The sequence below is a fragment of the Phallusia mammillata genome, chromosome 2 (assembly GCF_965637545.1).
Source record: "Phallusia mammillata chromosome 2, kaPhaMamm4.hap1.1, whole genome shotgun sequence".
Taxonomy (NCBI): Eukaryota; Metazoa; Chordata; class Ascidiacea; order Phlebobranchia; family Ascidiidae; genus Phallusia; species Phallusia mammillata.
This window is the reverse complement of record NC_137253.1, coordinates 19,318,952-19,340,556: the sequence shown is the minus strand read 5'-3', so window position 1 is coordinate 19,340,556 and position 21,605 is coordinate 19,318,952. Positions and strand designations below refer to the sequence as shown.

General features: G+C 36.3%; 2 protein-coding genes across 4 annotated transcripts; both read right to left on the bottom strand.

Moving 5' to 3' along the window:
* Window positions 1-1,554: 1,554 nt before the first annotated feature.
* Window positions 1,555-15,643, bottom strand: LOC145212702 (inositol hexakisphosphate and diphosphoinositol-pentakisphosphate kinase 2-like). 3 transcript variants are annotated; one of them, XM_080080925.1, is made up of 31 exons: window positions 15,494-15,643; window positions 14,750-14,942; window positions 14,357-14,527; window positions 13,939-14,093; window positions 13,456-13,557; window positions 13,231-13,392; window positions 13,050-13,171; window positions 12,867-12,968; window positions 12,715-12,801; window positions 12,457-12,630; window positions 12,309-12,391; window positions 12,117-12,245; window positions 11,974-11,991; window positions 11,574-11,695; window positions 11,399-11,514; window positions 11,153-11,206; window positions 10,243-10,309; window positions 9,956-10,094; window positions 9,747-9,879; window positions 9,420-9,513; window positions 9,231-9,355; window positions 9,057-9,171; window positions 8,422-8,496; window positions 8,170-8,331; window positions 7,851-7,919; window positions 5,559-5,747; window positions 3,093-3,195; window positions 2,851-2,961; window positions 2,513-2,613; window positions 2,315-2,441; window positions 1,555-1,984 (listed from the first exon to the last, which is right to left on the bottom strand). In XM_080080925.1, the coding sequence occupies exons 1-31, from the start codon at window positions 15,626-15,628 to the stop codon at window positions 1,965-1,967; spliced, it is 3,555 nt and encodes a 1,184-aa protein (XP_079937051.1). In that variant the 5' UTR covers window positions 15,629-15,643; the 3' UTR covers window positions 1,555-1,964. The 3 variants fall into 3 exon arrangements, with proteins under 3 accessions (XP_079937051.1, XP_079937052.1, XP_079937053.1); XM_080080926.1 differs by lacking the exon at window positions 11,974-11,991; XM_080080927.1 differs by lacking the exons at window positions 11,153-11,206; window positions 11,974-11,991.
* A 1,087-nt stretch (window positions 15,644-16,730) lies between these two features.
* Window positions 16,731-21,167, bottom strand: LOC145213682 (homeobox protein OTX2-B-like). Its single transcript, XM_080082044.1, has 6 exons — window positions 21,033-21,167; window positions 20,095-20,200; window positions 19,867-19,893; window positions 19,516-19,575; window positions 19,294-19,445; window positions 16,731-18,633 (listed from the first exon to the last, which is right to left on the bottom strand). Exons 2-6 carry the CDS (start codon window positions 20,183-20,185, stop codon window positions 17,710-17,712), a joined length of 1,254 nt encoding a protein of 417 aa, XP_079938170.1. The 5' UTR covers window positions 20,186-20,200; window positions 21,033-21,167; the 3' UTR covers window positions 16,731-17,709.
* Between the last annotated feature and the right edge of the window lie 438 nt (window positions 21,168-21,605).

Genomic DNA, 21,605 nt, shown 5'->3' with positions numbered 1-21,605 from the left:
AACACATATCACTCATAAAAATATACGTACGCTACCTAAACTTTCTTAAGGTTTACAACAGAAAGGACTTGTTAGTCAACCCAACCGGAAATGTTATCTCGGACTGACGCATGAATCGTTCGCTACAGCGAAGTATTATTACGTCATTTACTTTTGTGTGGGGATTGTCTTGGTTTAAAACGCGAAAACAATTCGATTTGTTTTGTGGAAAAAGAATTCAACATTTATCCAAAACTCCAATTTCTTGCTTTAAGTACAAGTATGATACAATTTACTAACCCTTTTTTAAGACCATCCTATTGATAATGGAACAATATTTTTACGGCATATTTCGGTTTGCGTGCTAAAAATTTTTATTTAAAAGGTTTCGTGTATTTATGCTTTAATAGGCCTAATCATTGGCTATTTATTCATATTTTTTATCTAAACACTCAATTCATCACAATATGGACCCACTATATTAAGCAGGGAGTCGAACCGCTTGTCATACGGGTTCAGGTTCGGTTCGGGTTCACTTGGTTTTGTTTTTAAGGGTTCGGGTTCGGTTCCGTTTTTTAAAAATGTGTATTTTCGGGTTCGGGTTTTGTTCCGGTTTGGGCAAATTATCCGGTCCGAACCGGTTTGCGGTTTTTAAACCGGTTCAAATTTTCATTCGTTTCAGTTTAATTCTACCTATCATCTTCCTGGCCTTATCAAACCCCACAAGATTTTTGACCGTGCCCTGTTATTTTTGACACGCCCTATAAGTGCTATCTCGCGTATTCTTAAGTGCGCTGTTTTGAAAAAATCACAAAATATAAAACAGACTACATTTTTTACTGGTTCAGTTCCGGTTCGGGTCCAACGCCAAACAAAATATAGGGTTCAGCTCCGGTTCGGGTTTTTAGAAAATCGTAATTAGCGGTTCGGGTTCGGTTCGGGTTTAATGAATTTAACCGCTCAAACCGGTTCGCGGGTTCGGGTTCAGTTCCGGTTCGACTCCCTGATATTAAGTGGCATTTTTTGTTCCAGGTGATCTTTTTTAGACCAAAGATACATATATGGTCGGCAGCCTGAGGGGGTAATGGAGGGCAAACCGACTCCACATAACGCCCTATGGAAAATTTTCTGACGCTGTCCAGATGCACAACCTGCGGCCGTGGGTACAAATTATGCGGTTGAGCACCTGTTTAAGTTACGTTGATGCGTTATTGCTAAATATGTGGCTTAGTTAACACAGCTTTGGTTTTTATTTCTGTTTAGCCTATGCTACCGTATTTATTATTCTCAATTTAGTTTGCCTAAAACATGGGCTAATTGTTGGTCATACCACTATCGTACAGAAATTCACAAACGTCTACTCCCTTCCTTTTAAATACTTTGCAGCAAATCCTGCGTTAACGAGAGTTGTAACCAAAACTATTGTAAGTAATCCGATAGAAGGGTGGGCAACTTTTGCTTGGAAATGAGATATTTTTTGTACTCTACGTAGATCCACTGGCCTTCGCAGTGTAAAAAACTGAAATATGTTTTTTTTTAATCACACTCACACAAAAATTATAAAACGGCAGCAGGCAATTTGGCTGTATTTTATTGATAAAAGCAACGGTGACCTATAGAGTCAAATTGAAACAGTCGTAGCCAACTTTATAAATAAAGTGTGCAAGTTTAGGTTAAACACAGCAAGCAACGCCTTAATGTTTTCATGTCAAGATAAAAAAACCAAAAACGGTAAATTTAGGTTTTTCCTTAACACAGAACATGCTTTTTAAATGAATATTTTTATATGTTTTGTCGATTAGACGCATGCAAATTCGCCACAGGTCCAAGCATGAAAAATTACCTAAACACATAAGTGATTGAGAACATCAACAAAAATATTAAGTTTAATGCTTTGCTTCACATTGTAACAACTTTCAAACTCGTTTAAAACTGAATAAAAATCACAGTGCTGGCAATTTCTTGGAACTTCCTGAGGGATGGCTTTAGTTGGTCTTTTTCACTTCTGTAGACAAAACACGAGCAAATATTCATATAACTTAGTACCATATAAATATAAATTAATTAGATTCGTAAATTGGGTACAGTTTTTTTTTAAATCCTATTTGTGACTTCCCTCCTCCATTGTCGTATTTTTCGTTAGGCGAAGTAAAAAGGCTTTTTTATTTGTTTTTGTTTTTATTCGGGATTTTTGAACATAACAAGGTTTAAGTTGAATAAATACAAATAAAAATCGTTTGCATTTATCTTTGAAATTCCGTTTGCATAAGTTTTAGTTAGAAAATCACATTTTTTGCCAGTTCGATGAGAGCCCTGTTTGAAAGCTACAAAATACCTTCCACTTCAACGCCGACCGCCTCATATTCATTGGGACGAACTTTCATTGGGACAAATGCGTTAAATGAAGGTTCATGTGTGGGTGCAGCCATGTTAGTCTCTGTCGAACTGTTTTGGATATCCATCTGTGTTACAAGATCCCATTTAGTGGACAACAAGATTATTTATTTGATTGTTCGCATCAAAGTGTATTTACCAGAACCACTTTGTCGAGGAAGTCATTCATTTGCTTGAGCGATAAAGAGTTGTGCAAAGTTTCAAGCGGTCGAATAGAGGAGGCAGAAGCTTCGTTTGTGTCTGCAAATAAAATAAACAATATTTATGGTGTTTGACAAGACAGGCAGTGTCGTTTTTGTTTAATAAGGCAACGTGCAAATATTTGAAATCGACTTCGGTTGTGTCAGAAGTATTTCCAGGTATAAAAATTAGGGGTTCATACCAACAAAATTTTAGCTCTTCCGGCAGTTTTTATTTTAATATGCCAACGTTTCGATGCCCCATACGAAACACCTTCATCAGGGTAAGGGTTCATACCTTCTGCAGAGTCAATCTTGGGGGTGTTCTTTTTCTTGTTGAGATTAGGAAAGGAAGCAGAAGCAGAAGCACTTGTTAGCACTCGGTTGCTGAAAAGTTTGCTACGAGAACCTGCGCGTCGAGGTACGTTTCAAACAACAATTTTATTTAACGTTTTGATTAAGAATTTGAAACGCAATGTAAAAGCGATTGAGCTTTGAAGTTATGGGCAAATGGGTGATCGCAGAAAACATAGCAGTTACCTAGCCCTCCTTTAAACTCGTATGGACGCAGTGGATTCATTGCGTAATGGTCGTCATTTGCTTGCGGACGCAGCGTTCTAGCGCTGTATTTCCGGCTTTGCTCCTGTACAAGAACATTTACAAAACCAATGCATGACATGATATATAACCGCTGAAAATATGAAAAAAAAACTTATTATAAAGGTGAAAAAAGTATTGACAAGCAAGTAAATCCCATCAGCAAAATTCCACTTTAAAAAACTAGAAGGGTGGCTTAGCACATATTGGCTTAGCACATATTGCCATTGCACATAGCCTACACTGTGACCTATTTCTTAACATATATTTACATCCTACACTTATTTTATATTGGGTCCCATATCATCCACTGTCTTTTATAACCTTAGTTGTTTCTGCAAGCAGAAACTCATGGGTCCCCACACATGCAAGTTGTAAAAAAAAATTTGCATTTCAAGAGATAACAATGAGAAAGTTTGGCATTGTAACGTCAAACACATTGATCGGTACTGTGCATAAATAAATATGCTATATGGAATACAAACTATTTAAACTCATTCTATTCATACATTCATTAAGGTTTTTCTATTTTATGACTATCTGAGAAAAAAGTGTTAAATAGTGAGAAAATAGGCCAAAACACAACAATCAGCTCCTATTAATGGTGAATTGCACGTGACTGTAGGGGTCTAGTGGAGTAAATGATAGGTACTAGTACTACAGAGTTTAACACAACAACCAACACCCACAAATGGTACACTCAACAAACTGTCCAAATTTCATTTAATTCATACATTGTTTAAAAAATTGAACCATTTTGGGGGGCTAGTGGGGTAAATGTTGAGGCAACAGGGTTAAACACGACATTCTACACCTATAAATGGCACATTGTACAAGCTATGTGAGTTTCATTCAATTCTGACATTGTTTACAAAATGGGCCCATTTTGGGTGGCTACTGGGGTAAATGTTGGGACGACAGTGTCTCTATAAGCCAGGGGTGGGCAAACTACGGCCCGCGGGCCGCATGTGGCCCGGCAAAGGATTTCATGCGGCTCGCCAAACGTTAGTAAATTTGAAAGAGAAGCTTACCGAGCACCGCTAAATAGTATCATGAGCATAGGCGTAGAGTTTTAAAAGATACTCGAGTGCGACTTGCGGATACCTATACCAGATGCAGTATCTGTTCCCGTACAATACTTTGGGACTAAACGCAGATACTTTTTTGCGTGCTGCAGGCCTGCAGCCTGTTGTTTCTGCCACGTAATTTTGCAAATAGTCACTTGACACAATTTCCTAAGTTCAGTTTCGGACGTTTGGTTTAGGTCTTTAGTACGCATCTACGTGTTGAATAGACGATTTGCAGAATGAGCAATTTTAACAACGATTTAGTTTTTGGTAATTTGTTACGGCGTGGAAAAAAAGTAAAAACAATTTACGGTTTCAAATGCAGCCTACTTTACACTGTTGACACCAAAACTTTGGTCACCTTGGATCAAGTTTAGGCCGTTGCAGTACTTTGCAAACGGACATTGAACACGGCTATAAAATCGTTACCCGCACAAAAGTAAAGATGGATACAAAAGTAACTTATTAACAAAAACACGTAGTGCAGCCTATGTTGCAATAAATGCCCCTTGGTTTTAAAAAAAATAGAATTGATGCGTTTCAAACAATGTTTGCACGATCAATGGAGTGGCAACAAACGTATTTGTATGTTAATATTTTGGGTTACTATGCGGCCCCCTGAAATTTAGAACTTTTGAATGCGGCCCTTGCACTGAAAAGTTTGCCCACCCTTGCTATAAGCTGTCCAAATTTCATCAAATTCGGACAATGTTTTAAAAATTCACCCTTTTCAGGGGATCAGTGGGGTAATTGATGGGGTTTAACACCCAAAAGTATAAAATATGAAACCATGATGACCCAATCAACAGTCATGTAAAATTTCATCAAAATCGAACAATGTTTAAATTCTGACCACTAGAGGTGTTATTAACAACATTCCTCAATGCTTCTCACGTCATAAGGCTGTTGACACCCCTCTGACTGGCATATAGGAAAACGTCCACCAAGTAATGCACAAACACAAGTACCATATGTACTGGTGCCTTTACTATACTGTTACACCACAAAAATCTTTCGTTTGTGGTGCGACGCAACATACAAAAACGTTTTACACTTTGGGGTCTAGCGGGGTAAATATTGGGGTTATCAAGTCAAACGAAGCAAATGACACATCTGCATAACTATATCTACCATCTGTAAAAGTTTCATCCGAATGCACCAAAGATTCCAAGCCAAAAGTGCATGGACAAACTTCATCGGAGAAAAAAAAAACTGAGTGAAATCAAGATGCTTCAGGGAAGGGGACCCATAAATATCAAATGGCGAAAACTGCCATAATTTTTTTAGGGTAAATTATTTCATTGGCAAAGCAAACACAGCTAAAACACTAAAAATTACTTACCGGTTGTCTGATGTGCACAGCAGGTGGTGGAGCGGATCGATGAGGTTTACTTGTTCGCAAAAATGCCCTCACAGCATTTGATGTATTTTTGAAATCCTCATCCTCATCTTCATCACCACCATCATCATTAATCACATCATCTTCATCCGACTCTTCTTCCTCAGAATCCGTATAAAACAATGGACGTTTCTGTAAGAGTGGTTTTAATACAACAAACCCCATTCTGGTAACCTTTAGGGCTGGTTACTGTTATGTTGTAAACCAGGGGTCTCTAACATGCGGCCCGCGGGCCTGATGTGGCCCGGGAGGCAATTTTCCGTGGCCCGCGGCGTCATTAGCAAAAAAAAATTCGTATCTTGTCAAAGATTACCAACTTTTTTTGTTTTACTCACCCGTCGAGTGTTCAGCAAAGGAAAATATATGAAACTTTAACTCACACCAGTATATCACTAAGTTAAAAAAGTCAACTTTTGTGATTCATTATGATGAAATAATGTGAATATTGTCTGATCATGAAAACCTAAACTATAGAATCAGTCTGGTTCTTTGTGTTTACTGGATAGGTTTAGCTCATGGATGAGGAACTCTTACTATTATAAAGGCCAACCAACATATTATTGACACGTGAGTATGCCTCATAGACTGTTTCAGATGCCTAGGACAAAAACCATTTCATATTCATAACAAACATTGTGTAATTTCCCGGACCTGGACTCGCATCCAAGATAAATTCAATGCTAAAGCTAATTAAAGAAAAACGAAATCTTTAAAGCCGTTAAAAGTAATTTTCGCTTTTATTACTACAGCTCTTAGGATTCATTTCACCGAAATAACATTTGCTTGGTTACACATATTAATTATCTACGAGTGATTTGTGACTTCACAGACATTGCTTTCATTGTTACCTTTGATGAAATGAAAAAAGCCTTGATATAATAGAAGCGACAACAACTAAATGGCCAAAGACTTTAGTTTGGAAAGAGCTGAATGTTAATAGAGTGGTATAGCGTGCAGTATAAAGGTCTTACATTTTGGCATCTAAGGGCGCATGTGGCCCGCGGCTTCAACGCAGAAAATTGGCCCTGGACAAAGTTTGAGTTGGAGACCCCTGTTGTAAACTATATGTTTTTTACTATCTTAGAATGTCTGTTTCTGCTATAAAGCCATGTGTGTTTAAACTTTAAATTATACTTAGGAGATTGTAAAAATAGTATCACTTGGAACACCTTAACTTAGTGGTTCTTAACCTTTTTATCACGGCCGAACCGCTCTGATATTCTTCAGCCTTTAGTCGAACCCCAACGAGTTACATCCTGGATTTTTAACCCATTTTGTTTTGTGTGTCACAATTAGCTTTTTAACAAACATAGTGGCAACAGTTACTGTTTGTCATTTTGTTAAATTTTGACATAATAATACAAACAACTTGTTTCAGGATTGCTTTAATTCCGGTAATTTTTAGTTTTTATCAAAATGAAGCATTGTATTTTTGCAAATGTGCACAAACACAAAAAAAATACCTCCGTCGAACCCCAGATTTAGCGTTGCCGAACCCCGGTTAAGAACCACTGCCTTAACTGCAGCGAGTATTGAGCTCAATTATGAATTAGACTTACACTGCTAATACAATAGTTGCTGACCTACATACCTTGTTATAATCATAAACTGATTCATTTGATCGAAACCTAACAGTTAACTTTCTGCGACTTTCATTTGCTTGTTCTTGGTAAATGCTACAAGCACTTGTAATAGTCTGTGCTGCTTTATATGATGCCAAAACTACAGCAGTGTGCAACATATCTGATAAATGATCCACTTCTTCCTCATCTACTGAGGCTTGCATAAGGGAAATTTGTTTCTTCCCAAAGACTGCCTTTTGCAAATCCTGCACACATGTAGATGTATTGAATATTATAGCGCTTGTTAAGTCATCTTAATCGTATAAGATTGACTGACTTCTCTTTACAAGTCTCATCTTAATTCTTGTACAGTAAAAACAAAAGGTTAGATGCCCCTGGTCAACCTTCTACTTAAAACAGATGTATTTGATTAATTTGTAGAAATATGGGTGACTGAAAGCGCAAATGATAAATAGTTCCCTTATAAAGGTAAAGAATACTGGTTTACACAGGATCTATCTCTTTAAGTGTAGGCATGTTAATGTTTATGACCATTCAACGTTAAAATCTTCCTAATAACTGATTTTAATTCAGAAGCATTGCTTCCTATTAAACCATTACGTTCTTTTCAAAGGGATCAATAAAAAAAACGTGAAAAAACACTTCAATATACCTTGTCTTCACTTTTAAGATTGTCATTAGCATCTTGTTTCCGCTCTGGTGATTTTGTTACAGGAGAATGCTGTAATAAAAACATATTTTTACTTTAAAAGCTAACTTTAAATTGCCGTATTTGTTGTAGTTTAGGAAACCAAAGTTATGGTGTGAAAAATATATTGTTCATGAAATATAGCTTGCTTCTACTATTACAAAAAAACATATAATTTGTTAAACATTTTTTCACGTGTAAAGTGCATAATAGATAATCCTAACTGCTTCCAACATTGCAGTGCGAACTAAGAACAATAAATTAACTTTTTCACAGTAGCTACCGCTCGGCTTGGTGGTTTAGATCCTGGTCGAAACCCTCCACCCTGAGGAAAATCTTCTTCTGGCTGATTTCCTTTAGCACCAGCACTAAAATGAAGTTCAATATGGAAACGCTTTTCTGATTGTGGATCTTCATTAGGATCTTCATACAACATGATTACAATCTAAGAAAAAAATACATCATATACAGTACTGTCAGTTACCACCCCTAAAAAGGAAGCAAAAATGCTTGACCTATTTTAAGCAATTCACACCTGGGTCATATAGTTCAGCTCAGAAACAGCATCAACATATTCCATGGCTCCCTTCCACTGTGAATCTTCTTTTTCCTAAACCAAAATAAAAATGTGTTCAAAGTTTTATCAGGTCAATAAAGGCCCCTAAAAATTCAATGTGCATTTTGATATGTTGTAAAATTATGTAAGACATAACTGGTTTGTGTTTACTATTGTATTATTTCGATTGAGGTCACAATTCAGCAAAGCTTGAGTGCACCAGTTGTACATGTGAACACAACAGCAAAGGTTTTACCAAAAGAATTTCCAGAAAGCCACAACTACGTTTTACTTTCACAAGGACAACCAGCACACAATGAAATGTTTGCTGACATTAATGAGCAAAGTTTACCAGTCTAGCAATTCTCAGAAGTTTCAAAATCCAGATGATTATGGGAAGTAAAATATGCTTTAGTTATGAAACACAACAAAAGTTGCTTTGCACATAATATACAATGGAATTTTGTAATAACATTAAACGACAAATGAAGTTTGACACAGGAGCATTATAACTGATGATCATAAAATGCTTCCTTCCTTTTTCAATACTGATGATGGGAAAATATAAAGGCTGTTTATTAGATTTATCAGTGATGTATTAAATGAAAACATACATTGCATAGTCCTCCATACTGAAGCACAGTAAGTAATGAGTGAATGTGACTTTCACTTGTGAAGTACAGACGAGTTCTCACATGACGACCTGGTGACAGCACCCCTCGTGAGTATCTAGTGATGACAGCAATGCAGGGTTCATTTAGAAGGCAGCTACACATTATGAAATCTACCTTGGGTTTAGCCTATATGTGTCTTCATCAAGATTTCGTTGTAGGTCAACCCTCATTTTGCGAAGCAGTGGAACACAATATCCTAATGCAATTTCAAGTTTTTCATTTCGAGATATGCCATATTCCTAAAAAAAATGTTTATGTATTAATGGCTTCAGCTATTTTGTCAATATTGCTAAATGTGATTACCTGTGGTATTACAACATCAGCTAGGGATTTAGAGTCTCTGTAAAGGTCAATTGATTTATCCAAGCCAAGGTTTCGATTATGTTGTAAATCGTATCTGCAACAAAAACACAAGAATAAATCATAGCTTTCATTTTACAATCTATCACTTTGGTAACAAAAATTCATGCAGCTAAAAACGTTTACTTTATGGCAAAATGATTTAAACCTGAGTCCAAAACCTGAGACTCTTTAATAAATGTGACATGTAAAGTAATATCTTAATGTTTACAGAAACAACACTTTGATACTAAAACATACCAACAATAATTTTCTATGATATTGATTTACTTTATACAGTCATATATATCTGGTATTTTGCTGATGTCAAAAGAGCCATTTTTCATTTTGAAGTCCCTTTCAAGCTTGGCCCACCGCTGCAGCATGATTTCTAATGATTCATTGTGATACAACGAGTGCATTCCTGGTTGAGAAATTTAAGACACGTTTTAGACTTTGCAAGTTGTAGCAACAATATGCAATGTCATCAGTGACAGTACCTTTATCTTTTTGGGACAATAACTTTTTCATTTGGGAAGTTAATGACTGCATGTGGTTGTAAATCTTGGTACATTTTTCATTTGGATTGCCAACAAATCTAATTGCTTTTAATACAGATGATGACTGAAGTGGGACAATCTGTACAAATACAAACAAACTTTAACAAAATATCAAATGACAAACAAGATTTTTCTTTATTATGTTGAAGGACAGTAAATAAAAAAATTAGTCCAAAACACTAATTACTTTTATAAAAGAAACACTTCACTAAAAAGAATTGAAGTACCTGTTTAAAGTCATCATCAGTTAAAGTAGCTCGTTTGTTTAGCAAATCTTGTAGCTTTGCTTTTACTCTGTGTAAAAAACAAATATGCAAGTTAGGTTTGTTCCTTGGAAAATCTGCAGAAACTGTCAAAACAAACCTGGAAACACAAAGAAGTGTTACTCACACTACACACATATTGGAATTAGCTTATCTGGGATATTCTGTTTCCTAATTTTAGTTTTCTAAAAGCTTCAAGATAGTATAATGGTACTGGTGCTACTTAAACAGGGCTAAATGCACCAGTATGCAAGCAGGGCATCAAAACCAGACATTTCACTTTAAAAAGCCAATACTGGTGTATGGTTTGGAATGTTCAAAAAAGCATCACTAGTGCAGTGCATAGAGTTTTAGGTATCAATTGTTTAATAAACTAAAGCAACTTCAGGCTATAAAACAAATTTAAAAATGTTGTTTCTTAGTTTCAAATTTTAAGCATGCAACTGATGCAAGCAAGGGGAATTGCATGTCAATTAAAATGCAATAATAAACATGCAGATTTCAATTAGAAAAGGCACTAGTGTGTCAACTTTAATGAAAGATTGTTTCACAAATATATTTTTGTATGAACAGTTTTCCACTTTTTGTGAAAATTTTGTTATCCCAACTAAATATTTACTTTGAAAAAATCTGGAAAATGTTTTTTCAAGTAAATAGTACCAAAGTTTAATTTAATATCTGAAACGTCTCAATAAAAAAATTTTGTTGCATAATTCTGAAATAATTTTGTATGGTTGTTGGGAATACTAATTTTACTTTTTCCATTTTTTCCACTTTTTTAAAACCATACTTTATTCTAAAACAAAATTAAATTCATTTTGTTGCACAACATGCAAATTTCATCATCCATAATTCTTGCAAAAACATAACATACAAAGACTGCTTTTTCCCAACAAGATCATTGCTATCTTCATCTCGGTGAAGAAGGCTATTTATAAAATAATGTAAGTGAATAAAATTGAAAGGGCTCTCGGAGACACACATAGACAGAAAAATTAACGAAAGAAAATAATCATTTGTGCAAAATGTAGGTTTATCTAGAACTGCATTCGAAAGCAAGAAAAAATATGCCACATGTGCAAAGCTTGATAAACAAAAAATATAACAAAATTTCCTTTACTTTTGCTGGCAGTCACTCAAATTGTCACCCTCATTGTCCAAAAGACCGTTCATATTGGCACTCTTCACCATTTGTACAAGTATTGGTGTTAGTTCACCTTCCAGTGCCAGTAAACCCTACAAAAACATGTTTTAGAGCAGTGAACATTCAAAAGGGTTGAACGCTAAAGATTCACCTTAGCAAAGGCTGCTGCTGTCATTTGAACCCTGCCTTCATCAGATGCATATATTTTAAGGTCGTGTCGATAAGTGCTGTGCAATCTTAATAAACCACATCCAGGAAAGCCAGCATAATCACCTAATAGCAAGAATGATAAGTTGTAAAGTCTTAAGACAGTAACAGTGATATGTAACAAATAGCAGGCAATAGAAATTAAAAGCAAGATTTGGTAAATCAAGATGTCAGATTCTGATTTTAAACCACTTCTTGAATTTTTACATGCTTTGCCTGATTGGCATGCAAATAGACTAGAAACAAATTGTCACACAACCGCATTTCAGTTGGTCAGCCTTGGTCTGTATAAGTTGAAATTGCTCTGCAAAGAATTTAGCTTGGTTGCATGTTTTAAAACTCACCTTTAACTTCACCACAAACTATACACAGAGAAGGAAAAGAAAGAAACAGAAGAGCAGTGGATACATAGAAAAAGAAGAATAAGAAATAAAATGATCTTTATTAATATTAACAATATTAATTTGGTCACAACAGATATACATACCTTGGCCACCTGGATACATGCACCGAAATGCCTGGCCCAACTCTTCAGCCTGTCTTCTTCCCGCAGGGGTAAGCTCACCACCCCATTTAAGTATGAGAAGCAGTGATGGGCCAGAGTAACACTGCAAATCTGTTAACAAGGAGGATTGCAAATCAGCTCATAAATTTAAGGCTATTCCTTTTAATGCCATACCATCTTCCGAACTTGAAGTCATTGTACGAGTTGACAAATACTTAAACTGGACTTTACGATTTATTCCTGAAAAGTGTCCATACCTAGTAATGTGCACAAATAAGGCTAAAAGATGTAACTAAACAAAACCCAGCTTTACGGTGCTTACATTTCCAAAACACTTTTCAGTTGTTCAAGCTTATTTAATTTCTCTTTTACAATTGTATCTGAATCAGCCAGTAAGCTTCTCGCCACATCCAACACCTCTTGCAATTGTTTTGGACGTTTCAACTTTAGTTTTCCAGTTTTGTGCCCATTGTACTTTGTAAAAAGATCAAAAAACCTGGAACAAATTTTATCAACATGACAATGTCGTGTATTACTCTTATTTTAGTACACTATATATGTAGACTACAATAAAAGTTACTTTTGGTGTCTAACTTCCATCTTCATTTTCTGCTTGGGCGTTCTATCACCATGCCGAACAACCGCAATAACACAACGCAATTCCATCCTGCAAGATTTGTTTCAGGCAAAATGATGTACAAAAAAACAAAAAAAAATTAAGCAAAGACCTACATAGTTCCAGAGGTAGTTGGGACAATGGGTATATCTTCTGCATCAGTTGTAATTGACCATGGAATGTGGAACTGAGGTGCCAAGTCACGCATGATTATATTTCTGCAATGTCCAAAAATATTTTAATATTGTTAAGAAAACTAGCAATCAAAGTCCAAAAATACTGTAAATAAGCCTATTCACCCAAGAACTTTTGCACAATCATCATAGTACTTCATAGAGTTTTTAACAAAGCTAAATCCATTTACATCACAGACAAACGATTTTCCATGTGCACGGAGAAAGTCAAATCCACAAACTGTTTGCTATAAAAGAAATAAGTTACAAAGCATTTTATATTAATGCATGGGGTCAAGTAAATTACCTTGAAAGCGAGACAGACTTGTCTTGCAATGAGTTTTTCTTTGGCAGAAAGGATAACAGGAAACCGAACTTCTTTACCCTCACTGTCTCTTTCCACTTTTCCATCAAGTGCAGGTGATTTTCTTGCCTCTGCATGTGCATAATCAGCACCAACAGTATATACCTGCAAACATCCCAAGAAAATGACATTTGATCCTGCATTGGTAATGTACTCACACTTGCATACCTTGACATCTGTTCCATCAGTTGGCATAAAATCTTCATAAAGGTATGAGCCAGCCCTTCTTACACAACTCTGTGTTGAATACTGACTGCTTCGATTTCCAATCTGAAAAGCATTTTTTTATTTAATGATCAGATGCACTGGCTGGTTTTGTTTATCACTAAACAGAATAATTTACCATTTGGCAAAAAATCTATGTAGTAATACTTTTAACACAAGAATATCTTTGTTGTAAAGGGAATTCCCATGACACAAATAAACAGGATGGCTTTAACAAACTAATACTACAGATAAATTAAGGACCAAAATGTTTTAGCAAATATGCTTTTCCGCCAACATTACTACCAAAGCCATGGCTACATTTGGTGTCAGACCTCTGGGCACTATTGGTATTGATAAACATAAACACAAAAATTAAAAAAGTCACAAATACATTTTCCATGTTCAACACTAAATATATTGTAGACAAAAACCACAAAAGATTACCTTTCTAAACAACTTCTGACATCCCCCTCCTGCAGAGGATGGATAGTAAATGTGTATGTTGTGGTCTTCTGCATCAACTGGTTTTTCAACAAATGGTTTGTGGAAAACTTCATTGCCAACAACAATATGATCCTCATACTCCTCAAAGTGACAGCCTTAAACAAAGGTAAACATTTTGCAAACGTGAAGCATATTATTCAAATACATGGAATTTATAATATTGACCAAAAATGTTACAAAATTATTCTTAAGAGAAAACCAGTGTGCGAAGGTATAAACATAAAAATGGTTAAATGCCAGTTTCAGATCATTTGCACAACAACCAAGCGACACATTCCTTCTTTAAATAACACATGTATTGTAGCAGACATTGGCCCAAACAATTTTTTAATCGAATAAGCATAAAGTGCAAACTTACCTTTACCACTACTGCGATCACACACAGCATATCTTGGAGTTTCTATTCCATTCTGCTGTAACATTTTGTACACAATTCTTCTATCTTGCAAGTTAAATTGAGCTTGCAAGTCATTTATCAAAAATGGTTGCCTCAGTTCTGTGTACTCCAAAGCTTTTTGCAAGGGAAATCCTAAATCAATTGTATAGAAATGAAATTTATAGAAGTGATGAGCAATTGTTTTGTTCAGTTCAGCAGAGATGTGCTTCAAACACATTTTAAAACATACATTTTTTTAAACACTATACAATCCATATATCTATTTAATGTGAAATTAACATAAATATGTTTAAGTGCGGTCATAAAGATTGATAAAAAATACATAGTTTAAATCTTAACCACTCATCAAGTTACCTGTTGAGTGAAAAGATATCAAGCAATCACAGTGTGGCCATTCACTAACAGGAGAGTTCAAAATCACCGACTCATCAAATACATCAATAGAAATGTACTCAAACATATCCAGCCTGTTTAATATTTCTTGCATAGGTTTGGATTTAGTTTTTTTTGCCATAGCACATATACCAACAATGATTTGTTTCTGGTCCTGTGAAAACAACATTTATCATGAATAAATGTCCAACTTGTTTATAAGTCTTATTACGTAATGTGTACAAGCCATGAAGTAAATCATAACAAACAAATGTTAGAATTAACAACATAATAATGTCAAAAAAAACTACTTATGTAATCTGAAACATAATCAAATGTAGAAGTAGAAACCCAAGAAATATTTTGCATATAACTCCAGGTTCCAATGGTAGTATTTTGATGACTTTTAAAAACTTGATAAAATTGTATTGCCTGGTTGGAAGCCCTCCTTTAAAAATAAGGTGCCTCAGATTTTCCATTCATCTTAATTTGATTGTGGCCTAAAATTTACTATGGTTTCCTTTTCAAAAAGATAACCTTTTCAATAAGATAATAATAACAAATTTTTTTGAAGAAAACTACTATCTTGGAAAAGTATTTACATTTACTATTTTAATTCAACTTTTTTATTTAATAACCCATGAATAATGTGAGTTGAATTTGAATGCTTGAACTATAGCATTATAATTTTACAACATATGTTTGAAATAAAACAAAATGTTGTACCTGTGTGGACCTTCGATTCGTGTCTTCAGATTGCATAAATTCCTCTTCAACTTTATCCATTTTAACCTTTTCAGATAGGACACAACACAAACGGCTAATCAGCAGTCTGCATAAAATAAGTGACGCTTGTACCATTATTAAAAACAAATAACAAACAACTGACATTATTATACACACAGTCGCACAACAATTCACATCACTCAACAACAGGAAACATATATACCGCATCCAGAATAACATAAACATTAAACAACCAATTTTTGTACGTTCTCTTGCAACAGGGTACGTTACGTTACACTTTACAGTGCAACAGAGATTTGCGAATGCTCTACAAAGTAAGTTGTTAATCTGAAAAAAAAATGGTACCATAAAATAAGGTACCATTTAAAAAATGACCACATAATATTCCATTGTAGCTACTTTTGACATTTTTGGATGATGTATTTAACTTATATTTTTACTTAAACTATAAAACAATAATTTTGTTTGAAAATACTGATGTTATAATAGATAATTATTAGCAAAACAATTCAATTTTGTTTTGAATTTATGTTGTACCTTAGAAGTTAAACCGTTTGTGCCTTATTTTAGCAAAAAAGCAAAAGTGGTTCTTTCCCATGCATGAAACATTATTTTGTTTTGGTCGAGGTTTCTCCCCAAACGTTTTTGTCTTTTATTTGCTCGGTTTATCTATTGTTATTGTTTAAACGTCTCTTTTCATAGCAAAGTGATTAATTTGTGCGGTATGTCCGGAATTTTCGCGGAAAATCGGTGTTCGCATTTTAGGCTACTTTCTAAATGCACTAATGTCCGGAAATTTGCCATCTGGCATCCAGCAAACAAAAAAATTTCTTCCCAGGTAATTCAAGCAAAGCGAAAAATGTCTCACCACGTTAACATTTAAAACCCTTATATTACCATGCCATCAATATGTCCCCACTGTGGTTTCGAGAAATTGAAAGTGTCGCGGTTTTGGTCCTTTCAGATGTAGTAATATGAGGACTAGAGTCGGTAAAAGTCATTTGGACGAATTATCTTAAAAATTAAATTACAAATTCTTGCACAGCTATTTGTGAGTTTGAAAATTGTTACAGGGTTTTTAAGCCATTGACGGTAAAATTCCGTGTTGTTTTGGTTAAAAATCTATGAAGGAAATCTAACGAAAGTCTTTTAATAGGCCAACCACAAAGTTGAGTGATCGTGTGCAGTTTTATAAAACCATCATCAAAAACAAGGGTACGATACTTGTTTAATTTATTTCAGAAAAACAAACAACAGGTCATCAAACGTACAGAGTGTTTTATCGGCACAACACTGTCAAATGTACGAAATTCGTGAAAGCATGTTTGTTAAATACTGTCTGGAAATTAACGAATTGTCAATTTCCTGTATACCACGGCACAACTTGGCCAACAGAAACATATTGCACATCTAAATTTATGTGAGCAAAAGTGCCTAATACTTGCAAACCAAATCGTTTTTTATTTTTTTTTGTGTGTTTTGGCAAAAAATATGTGAAGTTCGTCTTTATACTGGAGAACACAAGTTAATAATCTGCAAAAATTACAGCAACAACGCTTGTCGTATTTTGGATTTAAAACAATAAGATGTAAGGACACGAAGAGCAAAACAAATATGGCGTCACACAACCAGTTTATTCTGGGGCAAACATGTTTCCTCGTTCACGAATACTATTATCAGGAGCAGGGATATATAGTACGACTTGCAAGGAACTAACCACAACAAAAATCGAATTCCAAATAAAAATTCGACAAAGCTGGGCCAAGTGAAATATAAGAGAATATCACAAACGTCGTCTTAATGCGTAACAATGTTGAAATTGCGAGCGAGAAGCAAAGGTGAAAATAGTGTAACTGATACAGCGCTTGTTAAATAATGTGACGAAAAGTACGTCACCGGCAAGTGTAACGAAAAATACGAGGACAACAACATCAATTACGTCAAAAAGCAAGAAATGAAACAATGTTGACTAGAGATTAGAGTCATAAACTTGGAGATAACCAAGTGAGCATGCCGACATCCTGCGTCTTTTTGCAAAAGTCTTCACTTTTTTTGAAAAGAGTATTTCCATATTCCCTATCAACCTTTTCACTCCATGTCACAAATGCATTGTTTCGCAATAACTCGGGGCGTACATCGCGGCATCGTTATATGTTCGTAAACAATCTCGTAGGGTCATACTAAAACTTGTCCCGTTACAAGACCTGGAATTTCCAGCCTTGGGTTTGATCCTTGTAGTCAACACAGTCAGAAACTGACGAGTAGGAATTGAGGCTGCCACCTGTTGTACTAGCGTGGTACGGATATGACTGAGACATGAATTGGTGGTGTCCAGCCCCGTGCGATTGCATTGATCCGTGGTGACTTCCCGGGTGCGCGTTTTGTTGTCCAACCATGGACATGTCACCCATACCTGTGGCATGTCCGCCGGCGTGGAATGGCACTGAAGGCAAGTACGACGCTTCCATCGATCCGAAGTAAGAATGGGATGGTGGGTAGTTCTGTGGATATCCACCTGTTGCAGCAGCTTGTGCGTTGCTGGACACAGAGTACGGCGAGTGAGTGGCGTGTGCTACCGCAGCTGCAGCGGCCATGTAAGGGGAGCTACTGGTAGCGGGGACACCTGCGTATCCAATACCTCCAACGTGGCTTGCTCCGTCGCTACTGGCCCCGGGTGAAACAGAAGCAGGACTCCATATGTTTCCCGTGCTGTTGTTCTGAACAATCGAGCCGCCGTGCACACTCTGTTGATGAGCAATAGTTGCTCCTGTGCCGTTCATCATAGCCGCAGACGATACTGAGGGAACTGATTGTCCGCTAGATGACGCTGGTGATCCGGGTACAGGCGAAGTAGATGATGCTTGCGGCAAGGGAAGGTGGTTGTTGGGTGCTGCTGCTGGTTGCGCTGGTTGGAGCGATTGTTGGAAAGGTGAGGTGCTGCTAACTGGACCATTTGTCGATGGTGTCGGGGTAGTTGGTGGACTTTTCTTTTTGTTGTTATTATTACTGTTGGTGCTGCTTGTGCTTGAACTGGTGCTGCTGCTATTGCCTGACTTTTGTTTTTGTTGCTGTTGTTGAACTTGCTGACGGCATTTCGCACGACGGTTTTTGAACCAAACCTATAAAGAAGCAAATATATTTAATTGGGTGTTATTTACATTGCTAACCACATACATTCGGATGGGTATATTGTCTGGAGGCAAGTTACACAACAACGCACATAATTCAATTGAATCGAAGTTTCCCAAGACTTAATTTAATCAACTTTATACAAGACAAAAACATAGCCAAGAACAAAGGGACAAATGCCCAACGTGGGAACTTCGAAGTTGTAGACCAAATAATAAGCCGATATCGCTGCATGGGGCTGCACTTTTTAATAAAGACGCGTCGTGCAGCTTTCCCACACTCGAGCAGCGCCGCTAATCACGCTTTCGCCCATTTTGCTTCTCGCGATCGAACCGACCCAACCAACCCCGCCCCGCCGCACAATGTGTTTGCCGGCGATGACGCGATTTCAGCGCGGTGCTGTTCGCAACGCTTGTGCGGCGATGGCTTGGTGAAAGGGTGGTGTACAGTAAAGAGGGATAAACATAATACTTTAGAAAGCGATAATCCACGGTGTTATGGCGTGGTAATCGTTTGCCGACCTACATGCTAACCTAAGCGAATAATGTGGATTTCATTACCTTAAAACATGCCTTAAGTTACATACTACATTACTTTCCACATCTGGACTCCCAAAAGAAGAAAAATAGTAATACAATAAAACTATTTACCTGAACACGAGATTCTGGCAGATTGATTTTTAATGCAACTTCTTCGCGCATAAAAATATCTGGGTATCTGGTTTTGCCAAAAAGTGCTTCCAAGATGTCCAACTGAGCTCGGGTAAAGGTTGTTCGTTCGCGACGTTGTTTGCGAGTTGTGCCTAAATGATAAAAGTAAACTATAATAGCAGCCTGTAAAATCTAATAGTACATTATTCGCTGCAAACTTACTGTAAACTGGGGGTGCTCCGAATTGCATGTTCTTTGCTCCTTGGTGCATTCCTTGAATGCCTGCCGATTAAAAAAAGGTAATTTAAGACATTCGATATTTGATCAATTTCGTCGCGCGCAGTAAAATGTGTGATTAGGATTAGTTTGTCTTCGGTAAAGATTGTCACCCTTGGGTATTATTCTGCCTGACTAAATAAATACCAAGTACTGTCTGGGGCAAGGCGTAAGCCAAACTACATTAAATACAAATATGGCAGAGAGCTTTAAATTTGTGTCGTCTTTGATTCTTCTTCGATGCCATTTACATAAGCGTGATTGAATTCGTAATTTGTATTTTAAGCAATTACTTACGTTGAAAGTAACAAGCCGCTGAATCTCCTGTGATGTTTTAGTGTAGATGCAGAAGTTTCACAGAAACGAGAAGCAGCAAATAAAAAATAAAGAAAATTTGATTAGCAAAACGAATTTTATCAACAATTGGTCACTAAAAATGCCACACTTGAAAAATAAAACAAAATCCTACGAAACCAAGCAAACAAACAGAGCCTATGTTACAGAATAGCAAGTCAGATTACAAACCTGGATATGTAACAGATGGGTGAAGTAGATTCATATCATGTCCCAGACCAAGGCCGTTCATGGCGTAGTGTGGGGACTTCAAGTACGACATTCTTCTCAAATATATCTAAAGCATACAATAAAAACTTAAGTAACTTGCCTTGAAAAAGTGAACAACGTTCAAACTAGGTTCTCAGAAGTCGTGCAATTTGTCCTAATTTAAACTTCTATTGTTTTTGCAGGAGATTGGCTTCGCGTATAGAACTGGCCGTGGAAAACCGGTGCATCTTGCGTGGCTCAAAAGTAAACAAACGTCACAAAGCACGGCGCTATGTGATAATGAGGCGAGGAGGTGCACACGCCAGGAGAAATTATCACGGGATAGTTCGATGTATAGGTGCGCATTACTGGGTGGACTATATACTTAATGGTCACCTACTATCAGATTAGTGGACTTATCTCTTGTAAAAATTGTTTGCATTTCATCACCTAAGGATTTGTTGTAAAACAAATTGCACTATAATCGCATATATGTATATATATATATATAGTTTTGTACACACACAACAAGATGATCTTGGCCACTTTTTTAGTTTTTCACATTACACATACCGGTGTGTTTACTTAGCGCATTTTTAAATAAATTATCGCTAATTGTTTTGGATCAATTTCTCACGGTATCCAATCATACATATCAGATCTTATCTGAAGGGAAGAGGGACGGCGAAACTTTCACACAACAATCCTGTTCGTGCGACTAGTAACCAAATAAACAAACCCCCGCAACAATTCATGGAGTTTGTTTATTTACAATTTGCATAGAACGCATTTTTCTTAGACCCAACAAAATAGAATAAACTTTTTACATTACCACAGAATTAATACTATAAACTAAACAAAAACAACAAACATTTAAGTATACGTTACGTGCAACACATATTATACCAATAGATATTTACCGTTCAAAGCGGTTGCTCCGTGGGTGAGGGTAAATGTGGACTTTATGAGTGTCGACAGACTATATATTTCAACACGTTTAGACAATAAACTACTGGAATTGCTGAAAAACAAAATACGTTACATGTTAGTGTATACCAACAAAACGGGAACGTAGTAATGCACCAACTCCTTTCTATATTCTCACACTATTTTAAAGATTTCTCACATACTTTAAAGAGTATGCAAGATTGTTATGCTTTCCGGCAATCATTCACGTGCATGAGTAAAGATGTCACTGTCAATATCTGAATAGATTACTCGATAAGATGAATAGATTTCTTGCTGTAGCTGTAATCTAATACTGCCAACCTCACTAAAAAACTGTGGTAAAATCTTTTATAGACACCTAGGCTCCAAATTTCAAATCATATCCTCTTTCATAAATCCTTGTTGCACAAACCTTTGGCTCAGCTCATTGCCAGTGGATTAAAAACTGCTTCTAAAGTCAGTCTACACGTCACAATCGGATAAGAGTGATGTGTTGTCACGAGGATATCAAGAGCAAGTAATCAAAATGCAAGCATTTGCGCTCG